Genomic DNA, 25,755 nt, shown 5'->3' on the forward strand with positions numbered 1-25,755 from the left:
AAAAAACTCCTAGAAACAATAGACTCGTATAGTAAAGTTGCAGGCTATAAAATCAATACCCAAAAGTCCATGGCTTTCCTATACGCAAACAGTGAGAGAGAAGAAAGCAACATGAAAAAAAAATCCCGTTCACAATTGTGCCCCAGAAAATCAAGTACCTAGGAATCAGCTTAACTAAGGAAGTAAAGGACCTGTACAAAGAAAACTACAAAACGCTACTTCAGGAAATAAAAGAGGACACGAGGAAATGGAAAGATATCCCCTACTCATGGGTCGGGAGACTTAACATTGTCAAAATGGCAATACTACCGAAAGCATTGTATAAAGTCAATGCAATCCCTATAAGGATACCCATGACATTCTTCAAAGAAATGGAGCAAACACTCCTGAAATTTATATGGAACAATAAGCCCCCACGAATAGCTAAAGCAATTCTTGGGAAAAAGAAAATGGGAGGAATCAACCTCCCTAACTTCAAACTCTACTACAAAGCAGTAATAATTAAAACAGCATGGTACTGGAACAAAAGCAGAACTGGAGACCAATGGAACAGGGTTGAATACACTGACATCTCCCCTCAATCATGTGATCATCTAATCTTTGATAAAGGTGCAAGAAATGTGAAGTGGAGTAAGGAAAGCCTCTTTAACAAATTGTGCTGGCATCACTGGACGACTACATGCAAAAAAATGGGCTCAGAACTCTGCCTAACACCATGTACAAAAATAAGATCAAAATGGATTAAAGACCTCAACATCAGACCAGACACCATAAGGTACATTGAAGACAAAGTTGGCAAAACCCTCCATGACATTGAGGCTAATGGTACTTTCAAAGATGCCACGCCACTGGCCGAACAAGTGAAAACAGAGATAGATAAATGGGACTATCTTAAACTAAGAAGCTTCTGCACCTCCAAAGAAACAGTGACCAAAATACAAAGACAGTCTACAGAATGGGAAAGGATATTCACCGAATACACATCTCACAAGGGGTTGATAAAAAGGATATACAAAATACTGGTGGAACTCCACAGGAAGAAAACATCCAACCCTATCCAAAAATGGGGCAATGAAATGAACAGAAACTTTCTCAAAGAAGAAATCCGAATGGCAAAAAAGCACATGAGAAAATGCTCTACATCATTAATCACCAGGGAGATGCAGATCAAAACCACAATGAGATACCATCTCTCACCTCAGAGACTGGCCCACATTCAAAAGAACAAAAGCAACCAATGCTGGTGCGGATGTGGCAAGAAAGGGACACTCCTTCACTGTTGGTGGGAAAGCCGACTAGTTCAGCCCTTTTGGAAAACAGCATGGACGTTTCTCAAAAAATTAGAAATTGAGCTCCCATTTGACCCAGCGATACCACTCCTGGGAATATACCCCAGAGAGGCAAAAATGTGTAGTCGAAGTGACATCTGCACTTGTTTGTTCATTGCAGCACTCTTTACAATAGCCAGAAACTGGAAGAAACCTGAGTGCCCAAGAACAGATGACTGGTTAAAGAAACTTTGGTACATCTACACAATGGAGTACTATGTAGCTCTTAGAAAAGATGAAGTCATGAAATTTACATACAAGTGGTACAATATGGAAAGTATCATGCTGAGCGAAATGAGTCAGAAAGAGAGGGATAGACATAGAAAGATTGCATTCATCTGGGGGATATAAAGCAACAAAATATGAGATCAATACCTAAGAATAGCTGAGATCAACACCAGGAGGATTACTCCATAGCTTGGAGGCCAGCCGGATATTCTGGGGGAGGGGGCAGTTCAGATAGAGAGGGGAACACCAAATAAAAGGTGTTTGGAGGATCCTCCCAGGGGGGGAAATGCATGTTGAAAGTAGACTATGGACTGAACATGATTGCCACTCAATGCCTCTTTTGCAGACCACAACATCCAAAAGGTGAGAGAGAATAAAGGGGAATGCCCTGCCACAGAGGCAGGGTGGGAGGGGGGGTGGGGGGAAATGGGCACTGGTGGAGGGATGGGTGTTTGATCATTGTATGACCGAAACTCAAGCACAAAGATTTGTAAATCTATAACTGTACCTCATGGTGCTTCACTAATAAAAAAAAAGAAAAAATATATGAAAAGATATATACACCTTTATGATCATTGCTGTAGGTAAAGAAATTGTGTATAGATACCAGATAAAATGTTATTATGTTATAAGAAAGGACGAGATTTTTGCTTTTTGCGGCAAGTTGATTAGAAACAGGAGGTGTCATGTTAAATAAAATAAGACAGAACAAGAAAGACAAAGATTGATGATCTCACTCATAGGTGATACACAAAGAAATAAAGCAAGAGAATGGACAACAGTGAATGAAAAACAAATCCTTCAACTCTGACAACAGTTCTGAGGTTCCCAAGGTGGAAGGAGGGATAAAGGAATAGTGCACAGTAAAAGTCACATAAGAATAGTAGATGGTTTGGGGCATATTGGTGGTGCTGGAGTTATAGTAACTTGTGCACACACAAAAAAGCTTAAGAATTAGTATTACAATTTTTTGAAGTTGACTTAGTCAGCATTTTGTTCTGATTGATTTTGGAAGCACAACCATTTAGCTGTCCACATATGAAGCCGAGGAAGAGAACTGAAAAACTTGCATTGAGACCTTATACTACTATGCTTATGCACTGCAGCACTGCCACTGCACTGCCCTACCATTGTTCACCAATTTGCTTGATTGGGCCCAGTAACATTGTGAGACTTGTTGTTACTGTGTTTGCATATTGAATACGTCACCGGGAGCTTGCCAGGTTTTGCTGTGCGAGTGAGATACTCTCGGTAGTTTGCCGGGTTCTCTTAGAGGGGCGGAGGAATTGAACCCGGGTCTGTCCCATCAGTCACGTGCAAGGCAAATGCCCTACATGCTGTGCTACGCTAATACCTTATGCTATTAAGGGAGCATCCATAAGTCTGATGCAAGTCAAATGGGAAGCAGTGGCTTACTTTAAGCCATACCTGAAAAACAAAGACATTGTTAGCTGCTGGGGCTGGTACATTGGTTAGAGTGCTTGCCTTGCACACGGCCAGCGGGGATTGATTCCCAAGACCCTTTATGGTCCCCCAACACTACCAGGAGTGATCCCCGAGCTCTGATCCAGTAGTAAGTTCTGAGCACTGCTGAGTTTGGCCAAAAAAAAAATAAAGAAAAAAAAGCGGTGCCGTGACCTTTCATGATACTCATAATAAACAATAGAAAATTATCAAGCCTCTGCCCTTGGCAGGCAGGCTTTAATGGTGGTGCTAAAATTCGAAAGAATGGTGGTGCGGAGGTGTAATGGTGGTGAGATTGTTGTTTAAATATTGATTGCAATCAATTAATGTAAATAACCTTATGAAAAAAGTTTAAAGAAATAAAAAATTAGAAAATAATAAAAAATAAAATGATTGAATTGTCAAGATAATACTTGTAAAGAAATTTGCATATTCCTTTCTCTCAGTCCATAGAAACCCCCAGTGTTTGTTGCCCAGGACATCTTATTGTCTGTTTTGACATTAGCGGTGCTTTAGAGGAAAAGGGCAAGCACAGGCCGGATCATTTGAACCATAGGCAAAATTCTGTGGGAGTCAAGTCAGCATGTGCTTGTTCTTTTATTGACATCTGGGGAGATCCAATAACCAATAGTGGCCATCTTATCTCGCAGACTCTCCATTAGGTGAGGTGCATATTTGTGCTCTGGCATTTGGGGAAACTCTCAAACTCAATCCACTCTGGCTGCAGGGCCTTTCCAATTCCATTTGGTCCATGACAATTGATGTTAAGATATTACAACTTCATAAGGTAAGTGCCTGTTGACATTAGTTCCAGTAGAGGCTTTCTGACTCGCCACTAGGATGGGAATACTTGTGTCACAAGAGCTGCTAGAGATTAGAGTCACCATGTGGGGACAGGGCTAGGGTGGAGGTTGATCCAGGTTTGCCTTGAGCCAATCTAAGTTTTCTTCTTCCAAACAAAAAGCTTGAGCGCTGTATCAGACAGCGGACTGGGGATCAGAAAGAGAATTAGGCAAGTAACAGGAACAAAGAGACAAAGATGGATACAAAATTAACAGGTGAAACTCCATGGATACCAGCTTTTTTTTCCAAATGGTTATCAATCTGGCTTCAAATTGGAGTATCTCGTAATGCTCTGAAAAAAACACCAGTGCTTAGGGGACTCTCTCCTAATGGTTCTAGTTAGTTTGTTCTGGGAAGGAGGCTCTGCAGAGAGTCTGTCTGTGTTGACAGTACAGGAAGGGACAGCAATATCTGGCTCCTGTTTTACAGATTCTGTGGTCTGCCTGAGGCATTTGCTCTGGGACCTTCTGGGAGCTGTATCTGACATTGCTGGAACCCAGGATGTGCCTGACACAGTTCAGGCTTATTTTCTGAAAACCTATTTTGAGCCACTGAGCATTGGTAGTCACAAAGGAGCAGAGAAGGCTTCTCCATCTTGGGGTGCTGGTTTGCTTCTTTCTCTCAGTGCAGGAAGTCATCATTAATCTCCATTTTACTGAGAGAGCCTCACACACTCAATTTGTAAAAGGCTCCCAGGCCTGTAATCAACCTGCCTTGATTTCTGGAGTTTTATGGAAGTCAGGTTGCTTATGGCACACAGCGCAGTTCCTCATTTTAGAAAATGCTTCAAGGGCTGAGAGAACTCTAGGGTCAGTAATTGAGGTACACTGGTGGGGTCTGGGTTTGCCCCATGGTACCACGTGATTTTCTTGGATATACAGTTGAGGGTAGCCACAAGTTCTGCCAGCTGTGTCCCCCAAAACAATATAATTAATTAAAAGGGACTTTAAATTCTTGTTATTGCATTTCCATGTAAATATTGGTATCAATTTTTTTCATTTGCATCAGAAGTTTGATTTATGATTAGAATTTCATTGAATCTATAAGTCAATCTAGGGAGAATCAAAATTCTAACAATACAGAGTCTTCTAACTCCTCTTAGGGTCTAAATTTTTATTTTTTTTATTAAAAATTTTTTAATAGTGATACATCATGAGGTGCAGTTGCAGTCTTACACATTTTTGTGCTTGGGTTTCAATTATACAATGATCAAACACCCATCCCTCCACCAGTGCCCATTTCCCACCACCACGGATCCCACTATCCCTCCCACCCTTCCATCCCCCCTATCCCACCCTGTCTCTGTGGCAGGGCATTCCCCTCTGTTCTCTCTCTCCTTCTGAGTGTTGTGGTTTGCAAAAGAAACATTGAGTGGCAATCATGTTTGGTCTATAGTCTACTTTCAGCATGCTTCTCCCATCCTGGGAGGATCCTCCCAACACCTTTATTTGGTGTTCTCCTCTTTATCTGAGCTCCCTTTTCCCCTAGTATGTGTGGTTGGCCACCAAGTCATGAAGTAAAATTCCTGGTACTAATCTTGGCCATTCTTGGGTGTTAGTTTCCTATTTTGTTACTTTATGTTCCCTAGATGAATGCAATCTTCCTATGTCTATCCCTTTCTTTCTGAGTCATTTCGCTTAACATAATACTTTCCATGTAGTACCACTTGTATGTAAATTTCGTGACTTCATCTTTTCTAACAGCTACATCGAACTCCATTGTGTAAATGTACCAACGTTTCTTTAACCAGTCATCTGTTCTGGGGCACTCAGGTTTTTTCCAGATTCTGGCTATTGTAAAGAGTGCTGCAATAAACAGGCAATTGTCACTTCGACTATACTTTTTTGCCTCTCTGGGATATATTCCCAGGAGTGGTATTGTTGGATCAAATGGGAGCTCAATTTCTATAAATTTTTATTTTTTAATGTGTTTGTTTCTGCAATATCTTAGTGAAGTATTTCATGTCATTTATTAAATATATTTTAAGCACATCAAGTTCCTAATTTTAAAAATTCTAAAAATTATAAATAAAAAATGCTTTATAATTTTTCCAATTCCGTTTATTTTTAACTGTCCCTCTGGAACTCATTATACAGAAACTCACACATCGACTCATATAGTACATAGTCCCTGACCATTTTTCTCTAATTTTTTTCAGAATGTTATTGCTTTTAATGATTTCTGAAAGTTTCTCACATGACTTTTAGTCCATTAATTATTTATATAGTCACTCAAAAATCTATTTCATTCTCTTTCAAAATATTTTTATACCCAATATTTTCAGTTGGAAACATTTAGCTTAAACATTTAGCTCTGTTCTAACTTCATCTTCCTCAAAGGCTGTCTCCTTCACTTGTCAACATCTACCCAATGAGGTATGGTGGAAGACAGACCTTAATGTCCCCAGATTATGTGTATCCCCACTCCTTCTCGATTGTGAGCAGAACCTGTAAATTGTTTCTAACCAAAGAAATTAGGCAAAGTGGTACATTAAAACAACTATATGCGATGGTGACTTACAGATGTCATATCTATTTATACATTGTATCTATCTATACTTTTATTTATTGACTTTGAAGAATAAAGGAGCAATTCGATATCCTACAGCTCTTAGCAAATATTCTTCCTACATCACAGGGGAGCCTAAAAGTTGCTGTTTCCTTAGTTGAAGCTCTAATGAGACTCAAATCTGAACACCTTGGCTCTACCTTAATACAGAGGGGTAGGAAAATAAACTCAGTTTACACTGCCCAACTGCTTATGTCATAATCTACTTCATTAATTTAGCCTAGTCTACAGAATTCAATATATAATTAAATTAAAAATACATATATACACACAAACACACACATATATATAAAACATATGTATATGTATATGTATATGGTAGGGGTTGATTCCCTCTCCCCTCCCAAGTGAGAAAGCAAAATACACCCATCATTCTCTCATTCTTAGCATTACATGAGTTGTTCATGTCCTAGTTTCCACTGCACCAATAACTAAAAATTCTGTCATTTTGGTTTAGATTATTGTCCCCCCCACACACAAGTCTTTAATTTGAGTATATTATTTGCCAGTAAAAGTATTATTTGTTCATTTTAGTGCTGGCTGGTGGTCCTGTATCAAATGCTTCCTTCTGCTCCTGTGGCTCATCCAGTTCTCTGAACAGCCCCTGACTGCTTGCTGTTCTATCAGCATAGACTTAAAATCTTCTCTTCTCTGCCACACTGTGTCCTGTGTGGGCTGATGGATTTTCCTAAAGCTTCCCTAGGAAATTTCACAGGAGAGCTAGCTTTTGTGGCCTTCACCCACTACCTATTCCCCAGGTGCCAAGCTGGTATCTAAATATATATAGCTCCCAGAGTGTCATCAGTGTGAGTAATCAATCAGGTGTTATGCTCCATCATGAACCAAGTAGCTTTCAACTTCAGTCCTCACTAGGCATTTTACACAAATCAATGCAATAAACATATCACTGTCCTAAAATTTCTGAAGAGACGGACTGTCATTCCATTTCTAGCCCCATCTGTGGGACCTTGGATAAGTCATTTCAGCTCTGCTAGCCTTTTCCAGTGTCAAGAAAAAAATACAAAGACAACTTCCTTTCTATCTCAGTTGTTCTGAGTCTCAAATTTGAGAGTATCTGGGAACTGAAGGTGAATGTGGAGAATGTACTAGGAGGTTATTTACTATTCCCCATTCCCCAATAGAGTTAGGTGGAGTGACAGCTTATTAAAAAACCTGGGATCTCTGTTTTGAGTCCTTGTCCCCATGTCCAATGCAAATGTGTCCACAATCCTTGTGACTACAGCAGGCTGGGTGTACATGTACATAGCTGGGTGACAGCAAAGAAGGAGCTTTAGTTCAAACCAATGGCCAGTGTCGTCTAGTTTCAGAAGTACAAGCATGAACTGTAGGAATTGACTTGCTGGTGTATTCAGACACTGAGATTTCAGGGCCACGGCAAATATCAGGGTCTAACCTGTAGTTCAGGAAAGGCTTTCCCGAGCTGGGAGGCCTGTCCTTGGAGCAAGTTGAAAAGCAACCTGAAAAGGTTGTGTAGAGGCTGGAGAGCAGCACATGGATTCTCCAGGGTTTGTGCAGTGCCAGGCAGAGCCTTTCACTCAGGGGGCTCTGGGAGGCTGGTGCTTCTGCTCATACAGCAGCCAGGAGCCTTGGGAGTACCTGCTAGCTTCCGGTCTGGGCAGGAGCTGGACTCACTTGCTTGTCAGCTGCCAACAGAGAAACAGCAGCCTCTGCTCCCCTCAGCCATGACAGCCAACCTCACAGAAGATGCCTCCACTTCCAATATAACGTGGGGGACCCCAGACCCCTCCCCAGTCCTCTGCACCCAGACGGAAACCTTTACTGAAGAGACAGAAAGAGCAGAATGGGGCTCCTTCTACTACTCCTTTAAGGTAAGTTTTCTGTGTTCCACTACAAACGCTGATTTTTTCAGTCTTGAGCCAGATAACAAGTCTGTCAGAGATGGTCGATATTATGAAGGACTGTCATTTTTTTAAAATTGAAAATATTTAAAACAAACCTGCAAACCTTTGATGAGCTAAAGCATGGATCTTTGTTGTAGTTTCTCTCCAGTATAGGTTCTCTCTCCTGTTGCTGCTGAAAATATATAAATCATGAAAGGCATTTGAGAGGGGGAATTTTTAAATTTTTATTATTTTTAAATTGCTATTTATTGAAATTCTGTAGTTTGCAATGCAATTAATGATGACTTGTAATACACAGAATTCTAACACCACAGTCATCACCAATGATGTCTCAGAGGCGATTTTTTTTAAATGTTGCTCTCTCCCTTAAGTGAAAGCACTTTTATTTAATCCTATAGTAGTGCTTAAAATGTTTTCTTGTAGAAGGAAGAGTGGTAGCATTTTTTTTTTTTTGCACAAATTTTGGCAGTGTAAGGAGCCCACTTGCTTCAACCAGAGACTGATGAAGGAAACATGTCACGTTGGTTAATGGAGGAAGGTTCCCCTTGTCTGTTCAGCACCATTGTTGCATATCAGAAGTGCTATTTTGACAGCAGCTGGAAGTGCCACAGTTTGCAATAAGTTGCTTCCTGGTGTTCATTTATTAATGGCTGAGTTAGAATCTAATGAGTTTTACCTTCTGAATATCTGAGGGGCACGTTGAGGAAATAATCTTCCTTGAGCTCAGAGCATTTTGCATTGTGCAACAAATGGGGACTGCTTATACCATTCCCCACTGTGCAACAAATATGAACAGAAACCAGGCAGGTATCCCGAAAAGAAGTTTCCTCTCTTTGGCATGGGAATGCTGCAGACCCAGCTTATTTCGCATGATACCTGATGGTACATTCAGTTGTTAAAATACTCCCAAAACAATTCCGGCTTATTTAAAAAAAATTAAAAATTCCTCTAGGAGCTGTTGAAGTGTTTTGGTTTTTCCAAAGTTGAGTCACAGCAATGTAAAACCCTCTTCTCTAATACAGCTTTGCTTTATGGGGTACGTTCAGAATAAAACTTTCAGCAGGGAGGCGTTGCAAGAACTGCCACTAAGCCTCCTCAAGGACTAAAAGACAATGTATAGTGAAGCAGAGTCCAGATATATCACAAAGACCAGAGATATCACAGAGACCAGATATATCACAGAGACCGGTGCCTAAATCATTTCCTAGTGCAGGCACATACACAGCCCCACTGGCTGGCTCCACTACAACAATAACAACATCAAAAGAAGGAAACTTTTATCAGAGTTTGTGGCTGTGTATACTGGCTTAATTACCCCTTCAGTGAAGCCAGTCTCCAGGTTCTGTCTTGGAGAAACAGGTTATGTGGTCCCAGAAAGCACGAAGCTCCTCACACCTGTGCGAGCTCTGCAAATTCTTTGATATTTATACAACATGACAGCTAACAGAATGCAAAGAGACTGGCCATTGCAAAGGGGATAATAGTTCGCAATAAGGCAGTTGTTCTGAAACTGGACAGTAATCGTTCTCAGCTGAAATCTCATTTGCCATTTTTGAATACAAGTCCTGGGGGATGTTTTGAATATTTGAACAAGCAAGTATCTGCTCATTCTCTCCTAGCATTTATAGTCTGTCCTGGCAGGATCATCTTGAGGCATTAAAGAGAATCACTTCAATTTTTAAAATCTCATTCCTGTTTCTATATTTGCATCAAACAACTGGACAAGGAGAGAAGCCATTAGAAATTGTGTTCAGCCAGGAGTTAGGAATGCTACTTTTTTTTTAAAAAAACAATACATTTAGGACTAAAGATGGCTATTTTTAACTATAAGGTAGTCAGAGGTAGATTTGTGGAAAACTAGTTTAAATTTCATAGAGTAGCTTATTCCAAAGTCCCAGTGGAGTATAGGCAGTTTGATACAATGTTGATACAGCAACAGTGTTGATACAAACCCTTGTACATTGGATTCCTTTTTGTACAAATATTCCTCAAGAAAAAAATTAGAAATATGCTCCCTTACTATCTCCCAAACGGATCCTTTTAATTCCATTGCCTTTACCAAGAGCAGTAAAAACAACATAAAAATAAAATTGGTCACAGCAGTGAAAGTAGCAAAACTCACAGCAGCAGCAATATCCATATATCTTATTTGCTGTGGGCTTTCTGGTGCCAGGAATTTTGCTAAATGACCTCTATAAAGTACCTCATTGAGTTCTCACAACCATGGTGTATTATCACTCCATCTGGAAATGCCTTCCACTTTGATTTGTGATCACCTAAATTCTACCCATTCTTTCAGTCTCCTCTGGCATTGCTTCGTCCATGAAACCCTCACCTCAACTCATATCTCCAGGTTACAGTCGTGTTCTGAAGTGTAGCTCTCTCTTTATCACTCAACCCAACTCTTGTTATTAGCTACTATTTAAATATGTGTCAGACAAAGGTGTAGCTTTTTGAGTGAGAGTAAATGAATGTCTTACGTTTGTTTCATGTTGTCTCCCAGATCTAGCCACTTACTGGACAGTCAATAGATGCTGTGTAAATGGAGGGTGATGCTGAGCTTCTGTTATTTGCCTATGTCCTGACAGACTGGGTAATCGAAAGCTTGTTTTTTCAATGCCAGGTGACAGTCTGATCAACCACAGCTCCACAGAGAAGCCCATATTCTATCTAATCCCAGTCAATTTTTGTGCCTGGAGCTCCATCTTAGTAGGCACATTCAGTTCAAACTTAGTCCATTTCTAAGACAAAATGACCAACACATGGTAGAGATTCCAATAAGCAGGGTATGGAATTAAGGTAGTGCAATGGCCTAGTGCCTGGTTTATCCCCTTGGTATCTGAAACCTCAATGTTACAACTCTGCCTCACCACAGCTGTTCTGACCGGCCCATACACAGCCTCCTAACATAGTTTCCTCCCCTGCACTCTAGGTATCCCAGGATTTCCAAAGCAATATTGACAGCAGAAGCAAAGATATCTCAGATTCTACCAACTGGCACTTTCTTTACATTTTCAGCCTTTTCTTGTTTTCCCATCTTTACTCCTTAGTTTTCCTGTCTTTTTCCTATAATTCCACACTTTTCAACAGCTCCTTAGGGATATAAGAAGGGAGGTCAGAAAAGAGATTACCCCCCAACTGGGGGAGATTACCCCCAACTGGAAACCCAAACTCAGGGGTTTCCTGGGACTCACTCCATAGTGTCCTATGCCAACTTTCCTAGTTCAGGTTCTGGTTTTCTATACAATCACCAATTTCTCATACTTTTGAGGGCCCCTCCAGAAGGCACTGAAGAATAATATGAACCTCAAAACTCTGCCAGTTTTTAAAGGAGAAAGTGAACAGGATTTCGAAGTGTTAACCTGTCTAAACTAAAGCCAAAGATGAAGCTGTTCAAATACAAGACTTTAATGTTGCCAGTGAATGAACTATCAACACTCCCTGAATATCTGACTCTTAATGATGAGAAAACTAATTCAAAGTAACCGGGAAAACTGTCTGAATTACTAAATTACCTAAACTATAAAGGAGTAAAAGCACACTCACTTTTATTGTTCCTAGGTAAGGTGAGTAACATTAACCAAGGCTGCTAAATATTACTTAATCATGATTTTTACCTGCTTTTAAGTGGGTGGTTTTAAGTGGTAGCTGATCAGTCTATTATCACTTTTTTCTGTAATTGGTTTCTTGTAAGAACTTGACAGTGATTGGACTGTTTGTGTTTTTCCACACCCTCTGCCTTCTATCATTGATAATTTACTTAACACAAGCTTTATTCATGCAACAAAAGCAATTTCTGTTCAACCTCACGCTAGGCTTTAGCCAAAGCCCAATTTAAGAAGCTAAAATATGCTGTGCTCACTTTTATTATACTTAGATTGACAATTTGCGTCTAAGAACTCTGCTCAGAACTGGCATTTTTCCTCTCAGTGACTTTCACTTCAACCATTTTCTGTCCACTCTCTTATTTCTCTGGGTTTGTCTTCTTGTATATAACACCCCTTTGAATTTTCTTATCTCCCTTTCCTTTTTGAGTCCTAGGATATTGTCACCGATGGTCTTCCTGGAATGCAATATCCCTCGGTCCCTGAATTTTCTGGTGCCTTACAACAAGGGGCCTTGCACTTACATACTTTTTATCCTTTCTAGTTAGTTTCGCTCTGTATATTCAATGAACTCTCCACAAGGAAATTACTCCCAGATGTTCTCAGTTAAATAATCATTAAAGGCCCACAGTTACTGCATATTTCTCCCATACAAATCTAGTGCTTTGATCACTGCTCTGGGTCAGCTTTACTGTCTACTTCACTCCATGCTGTTGAGAATGACACAGACATTACTGTTGGCTGTGCCAGGATGTTATGCCATTCTCAAACTATGTATGTATTCAGGGAGTGACAAAGGGCAAACAAGCTTGAGTAAATTTCTCTTCAAGTAAGTTTCTCTTCCTGTCACTAATACATCTGATGGCAGGAAACTTTATCTTCATTAACCCACACTAAAGTCAGTCATTGCAGTTTTTCAGCTTATGAAGTGTTTTCTCACTTGCTGACTATGGGAAGTTTTTCCGCTAGCTTCACATGAGTGTGAGGAGGAGGAGGTGAGACTCCCAACCAGAATTCAGGAAGCTGGGAAAGTTGTCATCAGCTGAGATTTAGTTGGTGCCGTGACCTGCAGGGTGGGATCGTCCTATTCTGAAGCCATGTGTACATCCCTGGGTGAACCACATCTGGCTCCTCTCTTGGCTGCTGTGACATCCCTTAGTCACACATCCTCTGGACTTTCTCAGACTCATCAGTTCACATCTCCCTCATTCTCCCTCCCACCCATGAATGTTTGTATCCTCACTATAAAATGTAAAGTTTCACTGCTTTCCACTCAATCTTAAGTTACAAAAATGGTCCACGGCCCACGGTTCTCCCGTTGTTCATCGATTTGCTTGAGCGGGCCCAGTAACGTCTCCATCATGAGACTTGTTGTTACTGTGTTTGGCATATCGAAATACATCACGGGTTGCTTGCCAGGCTCTGCCGTGCGGGCGAGATACTCTCGGTAGCTTACCGGGCTCTCCGAGAGGGATGGAGGAATCTAACTCGGGTGTGCCATGTTGGCTGCTTGTAAGGCAAACACCCTACCACTGTGCTATCACTCCAGCCCAGTTACAAAAACACTGAAATGATTTTGGTCCACTAAACTGTTATAACCATTCAACTCACACTTCTTGTTAACTGAGGAGCTGTCATTCTCTGGTCCCTGCACAAGAAAGGAAATTCAGCCTCCATCTATTCTGTGATTCCCAAATATTGAGGATTATTCCTTTTTCTTTATGTTGTGCAGACATTTAGGGGTGTGACTCAGTGCCTTCACTGGGGTTTCTAATATTTTTCCCACTCTTTAATGCTATACCATCTAATCTCAACTTCCTATACCAGTTAGGGAAAGTGACCATGACCACACTGGATGCTTCCAAACATTCTTTCGTCCTCGCTGTGCTGAAAGCCCAAAAGACAAATCCTCTTGCCAAGGAATAAAACATTTTTCTCCAAGCTATTTATGACATCTTCCATGAGGTTTCTCAAAAGTCATTTATTTATTTCTCTGCATTGATAGAGTCAAAAACGCACCCTAAGGGGCAGAACTCTCTAGCTGCCTGGTCTGGGAGAAAGCTTCATCAAGAAACTGGGAAGAAGTATGTCCATTAATCTTTCAGAATGTCACCTTGTCAGCCTTTAAGTATTTCCTCTGAATGTAGTAGGTAAGAATGTTTCTAGTTATGTACTTGAATGAGAAAAATCATAACTTAATTTTTCTGTAATCAGATTTATCGTCTCTCTACACTTCAGTCCCTCTGATTGCAGACAGAGATGCCTAATCATTCCCAAGTGAACTCAGGTCACCATATATTCATAATTTTAGTGAGGGATAGGCTGTAATGTGAGCGAGATGGTAGGGTCAGGCGCCAGGCCACCATTATCTGGTGTGTGACTTACAACACTTCCCTTCTGTCTCTGTCCTGACATCTTCACCATTTGACTATAATTGTTCTTTACAGAATTTTTATGTATAGCTAAGTGATCAAATGTTTGTGAAACCTTGGGAAGAGTGAATGGTCTGGAGCAAAAGGTTTTGCAATGTTAGCTACAATAGTCCCAAAATGACTTATTTTACTCAAAGCTACTCACAGAGAAGTAGTACTGGCCTCCCATTGTTCATTGATTTGCTCAAGCAGGCACCAGTAAGGGGCCACCATTATCTGTATGGAAGAATCTGAAGACTCTAAGTGATCATTGTGATTTAAAACCCTTTAGAACTATATATCAGGTTAAAATTTTCAACGGAGTAAGACTAAATATCTATGTGTCTTTATTAAATGATTCATGAGTTGGGCAATAGCACCTGTAGCAAGTAGAGAGCAGCTGTGAGGAGCCACCCAACACGGAAAAGGTCAGACTATCCTGTCATTGTCCTCTGGGGAATGAAAAAGGGTTCTCAGGTATATTGCCTTGTTAGTGCTGACTAGGAAATTCCAGATTGCCCAATAAAGAGGCAATATCCCTGGGAGAAGCTGAAATGGCAATTTGGTTAGTCCTAGTTTGTTAATGTGGATCCATAGCACAATTGACCCCATTTAGGGACTATTGTGCCTTTTTAAAGCAGTTCCCAAGCAGCCACGGTAAAAATGAGATTTTCTTTTAATTAGATCATGAAAAAATGTAGCATAAGACTTTTAAGGAAGAATCCATTTTTTATTTTATTGTCCTGATAGAACATCTAATTTTTATCTAGGCAAACTTAATGGCCCACTACATGAAGGGCTATTTATAAGAAATTACCTATAGGAAATTACCCCTTATCCAGAGAAAGAAAGAATGGATCTTTGCTATCATAAAAGAGTTTTCTAACTCACAAGGTAGAAAAATCACCCAAGGTCATGACAAAGTCATTAAGAAATAATCAGGACTTTCATTTCTCCTATAGACTATATTGATAGGTCTTTTTGTATGTCTGCATTTTAAAAACATAATTTCATGTGATCTAAATTAAACCTTTCATCAGATCTAGGAGAGTTGAAAATAACATTGTTGTTGCTTTAACCAGAAGTGAACACAAAGCCTAAAAAAGTTAGAAGGTATGAACTCTCCCCAAATGAGTAAAATAAGACAACATAAGAAAAGGAGGAAGAAAGAAAAGTTAGAAGGAAAGAAGGACCTTCCTCCTTAGGAAGAAGAGGGAAAGAAAAAGAAAAGAAAAATAAACAATTCTACTGATGACTTTAGTCAAGAATAGAGAATGAATTTAAACCAACTAAACCTAAATCTTAATGGTTCAGCATGGCAAAGATTTATTATTTTCCTCTCACATCACAGTTGCAAGGAGGTCAACTTGTAGCTATGCCTTTTAGAAGTGGTTTCCAAGGGAGATGGAGGAACTTCTCTTATCTTCTTTGGTCTGAAATGACATGTGATTTCAATTAGTTTCATTGGCAAGAACCCATTAGCAGATGGGCCTGGAAATGGAACTAGGCAGATAACAGGTAAATAAGTACATTGAAATACATTCAACATGCTTTCTAATCAGGGAAATGCAAAAAGATAAAGTTATAGTTAAACCACCACACATTTGTTAGAATGGCTAAATAAACTGATAATATCAAGGAATGACAAAGATATGACACAACAAGAAAAATCTCATATGCTGCTGATATAAAAAGAAAAATGTAAATGTGCCAAGGAAAACATTCTGCCATTTTCTTATAAAGTTAAACATCCATGCCATACAGTCCAGAAAAATCTATCCTGGTTATTTGCTCAAAAGGTGAGGAGGAGGATGTAGGTCCACAAAGAAGTTTATCTTTGAATATGAATACTGGCTTTGTTTTAAATTAAGAATAACTGGAAAAAATATCCCTTAGCTAGAGAATAAAGAAAGACATAGCACATCTCTATGATGTGATAGTATTTAACAATAAAAGTATAATAACTTACAAATATATAAAACAACATGGATACATTTTAAATGCATGATGCTAAATGAGGAAAATCAAACTAAAAATAATACATACAAACTGATTTCACTGACATGACATTGTTGGAATTTATAAGGACATGACATTCTAAGGACATGACATGACATGACATAGCATTTCTCAGGACAGAAAATCAATCTGTGAATGGGATGAGAACCTCACCACTAAAGAGCACGGAGAAATTATTTTTGAATGATCAAACATTCTATATCTTGTTGTTTATGCTTAGATTTTTTCAAACTCACAGAACTATATATTAAAAAGATGGACTATTCTCTGTGTAATTTATACTTAATAAAACATTTATTATTCAAGATTTATATCATGCATTTAATTTTCAGCAAAAAATGTTTCATTTAAAAGTCATAAATCCAGGCTGGAGAGGTAGCTCAAAGGACAAGAGGAGGTGATTTGCATACAGGAGGCTCAAGTTCAATAACCTGGCACTGCAGAACTCCCTATACACTGGCAGTGTGGTCCCTGCCCTGCCAAAACCATAGCCATAAATCCCCAAGTATCCTTGTTGGGCATGTATAGCTGAAGTCCTCAAAACAACTGAGTAAGTTAAGCTTTAGATGATTTGGGGGCCAAAGTGATAGTACAAGGTTTGGGCACTTCCCTTGCAAATGGCCAACCAGGGTTCAATCTTAAGCATCCCACATGGTCCTCCGAGCCCACCAGGAGTAATTCTAAGCACAGAGTCAGGCTAAGTCCTGAGCTCTGCTGGGAGTGACCCAAAAACAAACAAACAAAAAGTACAGAATTAAAAGCTGATCAACCTCCCCAAACCAGACGAATAGATAAAAATAAAAGGACAAAGATCTTACTTTACATGGGTCTCTGCTCAAATATCATCTTTTACTTACCCAATTTAACGTTATATTCATGTGCTTTTGTAATATATTTTGTAGTTTCTAGAAACTGTTCATACTTACAGAAAGTTCATTGCTGTGTATCTAATGTCCAGATTAGTCTCTAAGAAGGAATATATCCAATGTAAATTTAGCACTGTATTAGGTGCAAATATTGTCAAAGAACTTGGGAACAGCACTCTAAGAATGCTTCTCATGAGAATCTATTCATTCAACTTTACAAGTAGCATCAATCATTTAGAAAGAATTTTTATGATTGGTATAGAAAGGAGAAATCATGATGCTAACAAGTTATTGGGAAAAAAATCAAGAGTGTTGAAAGGAAGTAACAGAGGTGCTTAAACATAAGGGCTTAAATATAAGGGCTATATGTTCATGAACAGGTCCTAAGTGGATCCTATAGATGACAATTCTCTTTGGTTCAGTTAGTAGTAATCTGAAGACCAGACTCCCCTTCCCGCATCTTCACTCACTTTCCCGGGTGTTTTACTCACTCTTTTAGGTTCACTTAAAATGAAAAGCTACACAGTTAAGGAAACTTAAATTGAAGAAATCTAGACAAAAATAAATGTTCATTTAACAAGAGAAAATCTGTTCATATTTTTCATTCATTTTATTCTTTGTGCCTTGAAGTCAAATGTGTGGAGCATGCAACCCTAAGCAAAGCCGTTCTCATCTAATCAAGGACAATATGTAGGGAACTTCAGATTTCTAATTATAGGAAGAAAAATGTCTTGTTTAAAACACTGATATATGAGCTCTTTTACCTATAGCTAAACACTTTCCCACTGGATGCAAAGGTCAAGTGCAAAATTAGATGGTTAGAACAGTGTTTCTCAAGCAGAACCCTGTATGAGGGGTGGCCCCAGGATATTCTAAGGGGTGCAAAGGTGAAAATCAAATATACAGGGACTGAAGCATGAGACTTAGAGCCAGCCAGACGGAGGAGGAAGCATAGGAGTAAAGAAGTCTGGAAGAAGGCCTTGTTATAGAAGATAGAGAAGCACTGCCTCAGAGAAACAACAACAGGAAATGGAGGTTGCTTTCACACCACATCCCAAACAACACTGGTTGTTTCTAGTCTTTCTGAGGCATGCCATTCACACTTTCTTACTGTGTGAGATAATATCTCTTTGCTGTTTTGAATTTCATTTCCCTGGACAAATTATAATGAACATTTTTTCGAATGACAATTGGCAGACCATATGTACTCTTCAGGGAGATGTCTGTTTATCTCCTTTCCCCATTTTTTTTGACGTTTTGATGGGACTGTTTTTTGGTTGCTGTGGACTTTTATGAGTGTTTTATATATATGTATGTATATGTATACACATATATAGTGTGTGTGAGAGAAATGTATATATATACATATATGTGTATATATGTAAATACATATGTATATATGTCTATATCTCTCACATGTTGCCCTCATGCATGGTGTACAAATGCCAAAATCCTTTTAGTAGGATAATTTTTTAATTTTAATTTATTTTATTAATTTAATTTTATTTATGTGTAGGGTATGTGTCTGGTTTTATTTTCTTGCATCTATTCAGTTTTCCTAGCATAATTTTTTGAAGAGGTTTTCCTTCCTCCTTTCATGTACCCAGCTCCTTCTGTCCTAGACGAATTCTCCGTATATCTGAAAGTTTTTCTCTAGACTTCCAATTATGTACCATTTGTCTGAGACTCTGTCTTTATTACAGCACCATTCTATTTTGAATATTAAAGCTTTATAATGTAATTTAAATTTTTTCTATAATTATTCACAGATTACATATCATGCATAGAAAACCCTACAGAATTCACATGGGCTGGAGAGGTTATACAGCAGGTAGGGCATTTGCTTTGCACGTGTCTGACCCAGGTTTGATCCCCAGGATCCCTTATGATTCCCTAATCACCCACCACCAGGAGTAGTTCCTGAGTTCAGAGCCAGGATTAATCCCTAAGCATCAATGGGTGTGGCCCCAAAGCTCACACACGCACACACACACACACACACACACACACACACACACACACACATTTTTAAAAACTGCAAACCAATACAAAAAGTAGAAAGCTACAAAATCAATACAAAAATATTTTGCATTTATGCAAAGCAATGTACTAAAGAGAATGAAATTAAAGAAGATAATTTCATTTTAAAGTGTAAAAAAAACCATTAAGCAACTAAGAAAAAGTTAACAAAGAAGGTAGCACTGTAGCACTGTCCTCCCATTGTTCATCGATTTTGCTCAAGCAGGTACCAGTAATGTCTCACAACAATTGTGAGACTTGTTACTTTTTTTGGCATATTGAATAAGTCACAGGGAGCTTGCCAGGCTTTGCTGTGCGGGTGAGATACTCTCAGTAGCTTGCTGGGCTCTCCAAGAGAGGTGGAGGAATCTAACCCATGTTGGCCATGTTGGCCGCATGCAAGGCAAACGCCTTACCCCCACTGTGATATTGCTCCAGCCCTTATACATTGAAAACTTGAAGGCATTTTTGAAAGAAATAGAAGAGGGCATCCGGAAATGAGAAAATATTCCATGTTCATGGATTGGAAAAATAAACTTTATACAAATGACCATTCTACTCAATGCACTATACAAATTCAATGCAATGCCTATCAAAATACCAATGGTGGCATCAAGGACTTAGAACACACACTACTGAAATTTGTAGGACATCATAACACTCCTCTCGTTGCTAAAACCAATTTCAAAGCACTTTTTTTAATAAGAAAAAAATTTTTATTCTCCCTAAAACATAAAAAAATCACCTCCTTTACTGTCAGTCTAAAACAACCAGGTAGCTTTTCCCACTCTGGAGAAACCCATGTTCTCTCTTAACACTTATCTCTCTCGCTTTCTCTCCCTTCACATCGAAGCAAATTTCAATAAAATTACTTTGCTTCACTAAAAATAAAATAAAATGAAATAGAAAAAAACCCAAGTAAAGTGTGAGCTGAACACATGGTTTCTAGACACTGTAGCACTGTCCTCCCATTGTCCATCCGTTTTGCTCGAGTGGGCACCAGTAACACCTCACCACGAGTTGTGAGACTTATTACTGTTTTTGGGATATAGACACTTCATTTTAAAAATTTATTTATTTAATTAGTTTGGGGTCTCTACTCTGCAGTGCTAAGGGGTTACTCCTGGCTCTGCACTCAGGAATCACTCCTGGCAAGGAATCATATGAAATTCCAGGATCCCAATCAGGGTCAGCCACATGTATGGCAAGTACCAAGTGTCCTATCCTCTTTATTATAGCTTCAGGTCCTGCATATCTTTTAATACTGAGTCTAAAAATCAGAGAGCTGCTTTGACTGCAATTGTGGGATTAGAGCAATGATGAGAACTTTCCCTGCAGGTGGGTTAAAAGAAGGGAAGAAACCAATTCTCAGGAGGTTTTGGAGGTGGTGAGATTTTGGAGAAGGGAAGAAGGTAGTCATGAGGTGTTCTGCCCTCTAATCCCTGCTAAGGGCTTCTTCTACCTAGTCAGGTAGAAAATTAGGTAGGGATAGGATTAATGTTCTCCCTTTCAACCTAAGGCTGACAGAAGACATTTCACACAGTTACTTCATTTACCAGTTTTTTTCTTTTTTCTGCTTCTCACACACCTACACTATTCACTTCCTCTACCCTCTATCTTCTCACTCACACCACCCACCCAGACTCTTCCACCCTCTCACACAATCCCAAAACCACAGCTGAAGGTTGGTGACATCAAACAAATGAATGCAAATGCGTTATTTAAACAATGAACAGTTTATTTTGAAATCAAGGAGCCCCTCCTCATCACCACTCCCCGCTCCCCCCCAAAAAATCCAAGCCAAAAAACCAACTAACAAAAAACCCCCAGGCAGGGGACCACAGAGAGAGTTCTCCTGGTAGGGTGCTTGTCTTGCAAGTGTTCTACTAGGATTCAATCCCTGGCACCATAATATGGTCCCCTGAGCTCACTAGGAGTTATCCTTGAGTTTAGAGTTTGAGTCAGGAGTAAGCCCAAATCAGAACAACCAAACAAAGTAGACAGATAAAAGACCATCAACAAGAGTCACCTTCATCAAGTAAACTCCATCACGCATACTTTCTTGATTCCCAGTGTGAATCTCCTTTGAAGGACTAGCCACCCAGTTTCCACCAGAGGTGGAAAGACTGGAAGACACAAAGCAAGTTGGATGCTGTAGCTTGATTTGTATACACATGGTCACCCAGGGCTCCTGAATTCATTAAATAAAGTTCACAAGGTAAATAAAGGAGAAATTTAACTAGGATATCTTCCCCCTTTAGCTCTATTTTTGGAAAACCAGATTTATTCTGCAGCTAGGAGTGAGTAATTAAACAATCATAACCTAACACAATTCAAAAGAACTCAGATAAAGTTCTCCCTGCACACTTTCCAAATCATTGCTTCACAAGTCATTTTCTGCTTCCTCTCCTCTGCCTGCACCCATCCCTACCTAAAGCATTTAACTTGGGCCTTGCAAGTTTTAATTTTTAAAAGATAATTGTAGGAGCTGGATCTATTGTACAGTGGGTAGGTCATTTGTCTTAGTTCAATCTCAGGCATCTTACATGGTCCCTTGCAGACTGACAGGAATAGTTCCTGAGTGCAGAGCCAGGAGTAACTCCAAAGCACTGCAGGATATGGCCCTCCCCTCCTTACCCTACCACCCAAAATTATAGCTTTTAGCCTTTAGCACTCTTCCTTTCATCTGCAAACTTTGTTCCTCAATAAGCTGATTCCAAGTACTAACATAAAAGCCATTCTGAGTTAAAAGGATTCCTAGTTGTCTCTCCTCACACACAAATGCAAATGACCTTAACCTTCAATGAGTATTTGCATTTTAAGAGGGCTTTTCTTAGCATAAATAAACTTGACTCTCCATCCAATCCAATCTCAGAGCCCGAAAGGTCTTTTGGATTGCTGGAGTATGTTGAAGAAACCACAGGGTTTCTCCTCAATTTCTCTTCAAACTCATGAATCCTCTTTGCCTTCCTTCTTGACTGTGCTAGATCTGTGGTTCATACAGGCCTGCAGTGTCCCTGGCTCAGCATCAAACAAAAGATCTCTGCAGTGCCGAGAATCTCATTCACAGACATATTGAACCAGAGTGTTTGTTCAAGGACCATTACTTGCGAGTGATAAATTAATTTTTTTTCAAAAACAAAGAATATTGTTGGTGCCCAAATGCAAGTTTCCTGACTTCAATTTAGTATTATAGACTGTTTTCCTTGGAGGCATATAGCAGTGCAGATGCCTTTGATCAAAATAAATCATAGAAGGCTGGAAAGAGTGTACAGTGATTAGGCCACTTGCCTTGCTCATGGCCGATCAGTTCAATCCCTAACTTCCCATATGGTTCCCCTAATTCCATGAGTGATCCCAGAAGCACACACAGCCAGGAGTAAGCCTGAGCACCACCTTTCCTGGGTATGACCCCAAAATTAAAACAAACAAAAACAAATTGCACTCTCCTTTTAATGTTTAGTCCCTCTGGGGCATCTTATTGTTAGGCCCTAAACCCAAAAGGTTCTTTCACTATGTTGATTTAATCATTGGCCCTATCTTTCTAGAACTCTGCACCTTAATTCTCTTAAAATATAAAACAAATATAATTGCAACTGAGTTTGTTCCCCTTCCCTCTGAGTCTTATGAAATGCTGTGTTGGCTGTAGTCCTTGAACTATAAACAGAAAAGTGTGAGAATCTGTGATTAAAGGCTTTCAAGATGCCATCAATCTAGTGAAACCAAATCTTGTGATTAAGACTAATGAGCATTTACAATCCCCCACCTCACTTGTCCATGAGCTGACCAATAACATCTTTATGTCCTTGTATCCAGTTTTAAAGAACCTGCACAGGGAGGGGCCTAGGAGGCTTGAATTGGAGACCTTTGCATCTCCGTTGGTTCAAATTGTTGAAACAAATTCACCTTTTTCCTCTTTTCGAAAACCTGTGCTCCATTATTGACTTTGAGTTGAGAGATACTGGAGAGTGAGTGTCAAATTTGGGCGTGCAGAATGGGATTTTGAGGGGTCCCTATTTGATGTCTCTGCACCAGGAAGTATCAAAGGAGCAGTGATCAGTTAGGATGGTCCCCAGGAGCTACTGAGCCCCTTTTTGCTCCAGAGAAAGCTCCGACTTCTGGTCACAAATATCTTGAAACTCCCCAATATTTGGAAGAAGGCAAAGAAGCTTCTGGGTTGAATTTATCAGCATTTTGGTAAATTCTCCAATTTTATACACCAAGCACTGATTCTGCTTTTTTGGTGGGACACTGTTTATCCCTCTTGGTTAAATAAAGGTGTGTCTTAGGCAGGAGCTATGACCAAGTGACAACTAGGACTCTCTTGATTCTGACCCTGGTTTCTGAACATCCACTTGGTTTTGGCCAAGCACCAGGTTTGTTCTATGGTATCTGAAAGTGTATGCAAAAAGTTGTTCTGTCTTATCCATGGATGTGTTGTAACTTGCCTAATTTTGTGCACAAATGCAAAGTATGTATTCAAGAAGACAAAAAAAATTGCTAAAATAAGATATTTATTGAATACTTAGTTTTTTTCATTGATTATTTTACTTGTTCCTTCATTAGTCAGGTTAAACTTTGTCAGGATCTGATAATAAGTATGTAGATATTATCAGACTTAAAAGTATCTCTATTTCCAACTTGTATAATTTGTTTATTGTAGATTAATAAGGGACATCTGCTTATAGGCGTTATTTAAGAATCCAGGCTGATTTCTATCAACATAATCTTTCATAATGTCAGAATCTAAAAACATCATCATCATCATCATCATGATAAAAATAATAGAATAGCAAACCACCACACTGACTCTCATAACTAACTTCTGACTAGAAATGCACATATCATTTCTGCTCTAAATTTATAGGCCAAAAAATGGTTCATGGTCAGATTTGAAACCAATTGAGCAGAAAAATGTAATACTCCACTAGGAAAGGCAGGTTTTATGGGTGAACGGAATCTTCTGCAACTCCCACAACTCTAAACAGACATTATTATTCTTGATATAGGGCTAGAGCGATAGCACAGCGGTAGGGTATTTGCCTTGTCCGCGGCCTGCTTGGCCGACCCAAGTTTCATTCCTCCACCCCTCTCAGAGAGCTTGGCAAGCTACCAAGAGTATCTCGCCCATACAGCAAAGCCTGGCAAACTACCCGTGTCGTATTCGATATGCCAAACACAGTAACAAGTCTCACAACAGAGATGTTACTGGGCCCTCTCAAGCAAATCGATGAACAACGGGAGGACAGTGCTACAGTGCTATATAGAGACTAAAAGTGAGACTCAAAGAAAGCAAATTCACATAACAGTGAGGGGTACAAAAATCTTGGCTCCAGATCTTGTTCCTAAACACTTTTTACCATATCTGAACTTTCCAACAAATGTACTATAAAGTATCATTAAATATAAAGAAATTTGAGAAATAATAAAAAAGGTAAAGGTAAAGGCCCTCCCGTTGATCATCGATTTGCTCGAGCGGGCCCAGTAACGTCTCCATTGGAGACTTTGTTGTTACTGTGTCTGGCATATCGAATACTCTCGGTAGCTTGCCAGGCTCTCCGAGAGGGGCGGAGGAATCGAACTCGGGTCGGCCATGTTGGCCGCTTGTAAGGCGAACGCCCTACCCGCTGTGCTATCGCTCCAGCCCTTGAGAAATAATATTACTATGTAATTAGAGGATATATTTACTTAATAAAGAAACCTGTTTACTTATGTTTAATGTGCATTTCTCAAATTAATCTGAGTTGATTTATTGATTTGATTTGATTTGATTTGGTTTGATTTGATTTGGATACCATGATGCTATTTATAACATTTCATAGAGATAGTAGCTCCTAGAACATCCCTCAGAAAATGTTCTGTCTGGCTTGTCCTCTATACGGAAGTTGTGAAGTAACCTAAAAGAACCATCTCTTGAGAAAAAGAGGTTCAGGAAGTTAAATGTTCTTCCTAACATTACAACGCCAATGGAGGGGAGGGTCAGGACAAGAACCAAGGTCTCCAAATTTATAAGTCAGAGATCATGGCCAGCTTATTCAACAGAACATGAAAACTTGACTTCTGCGAACTGGAAAACAGTATTCAAGTAGAAGCCTGTTAATTTTTAATGCTAACCATTATAAAAAAACAAATTTTAATTTAGATAAGTGAAAAATACATGTGGTACTCAGGAAAATTAAATTTGTGAAGATGTTATTTCATCCTAAATCAGCTTAGAATGTTTATAGCCTTTTAGTCAAAATGTGATGCAATTGTTTTAATTTGACAAAATAATATAAAAGCTCATTTTCAAAGGTGAGAAAACTGATTTTAATGTAAGTGTTAATGAAAAAAAGAATTTTCCTAACAATTTATTGATAACTATAGATAATCATAAAGCAAAATATCACAGAATTAGTACAGTAATTGAGACTAATTAATAATAATTTGTCTTGGAAACAAAATTAAAATGACATATATTTTCTTAATGCTACAGAAAAACAACAAAATTAGTAAAAAAAGAATTAATATTTTATGAATAA

At 39.2% G+C, this 25,755-nt stretch overlaps 1 protein-coding gene across 2 annotated transcripts in view; it reads left to right on the forward strand.

The window, feature by feature from the left end:
* Positions 1-8,134: 8,134 nt before the first annotated feature.
* NPSR1 (neuropeptide S receptor 1) overlaps positions 8,135-25,755 on the forward strand; it is a 239,043-nt gene continuing 221,422 nt past the window's right edge. For both annotated transcript variants that reach the window (XM_056118230.1, XM_056118232.1), the window contains exon 1: positions 8,135-8,281. In XM_056118230.1, the coding sequence (XP_055974205.1) occupies positions 8,135-8,281 (147 nt within the window). The remainder of the gene's footprint in view (positions 8,282-25,755) is intronic.

Source organism: Sorex fumeus, unplaced genomic scaffold, assembly GCF_029834395.1.
Source record: "Sorex fumeus unplaced genomic scaffold, SorFum_2.1 ptg000037l, whole genome shotgun sequence".
In the NCBI taxonomy this organism is placed as follows: Eukaryota; Metazoa; Chordata; class Mammalia; order Eulipotyphla; family Soricidae; genus Sorex; species Sorex fumeus.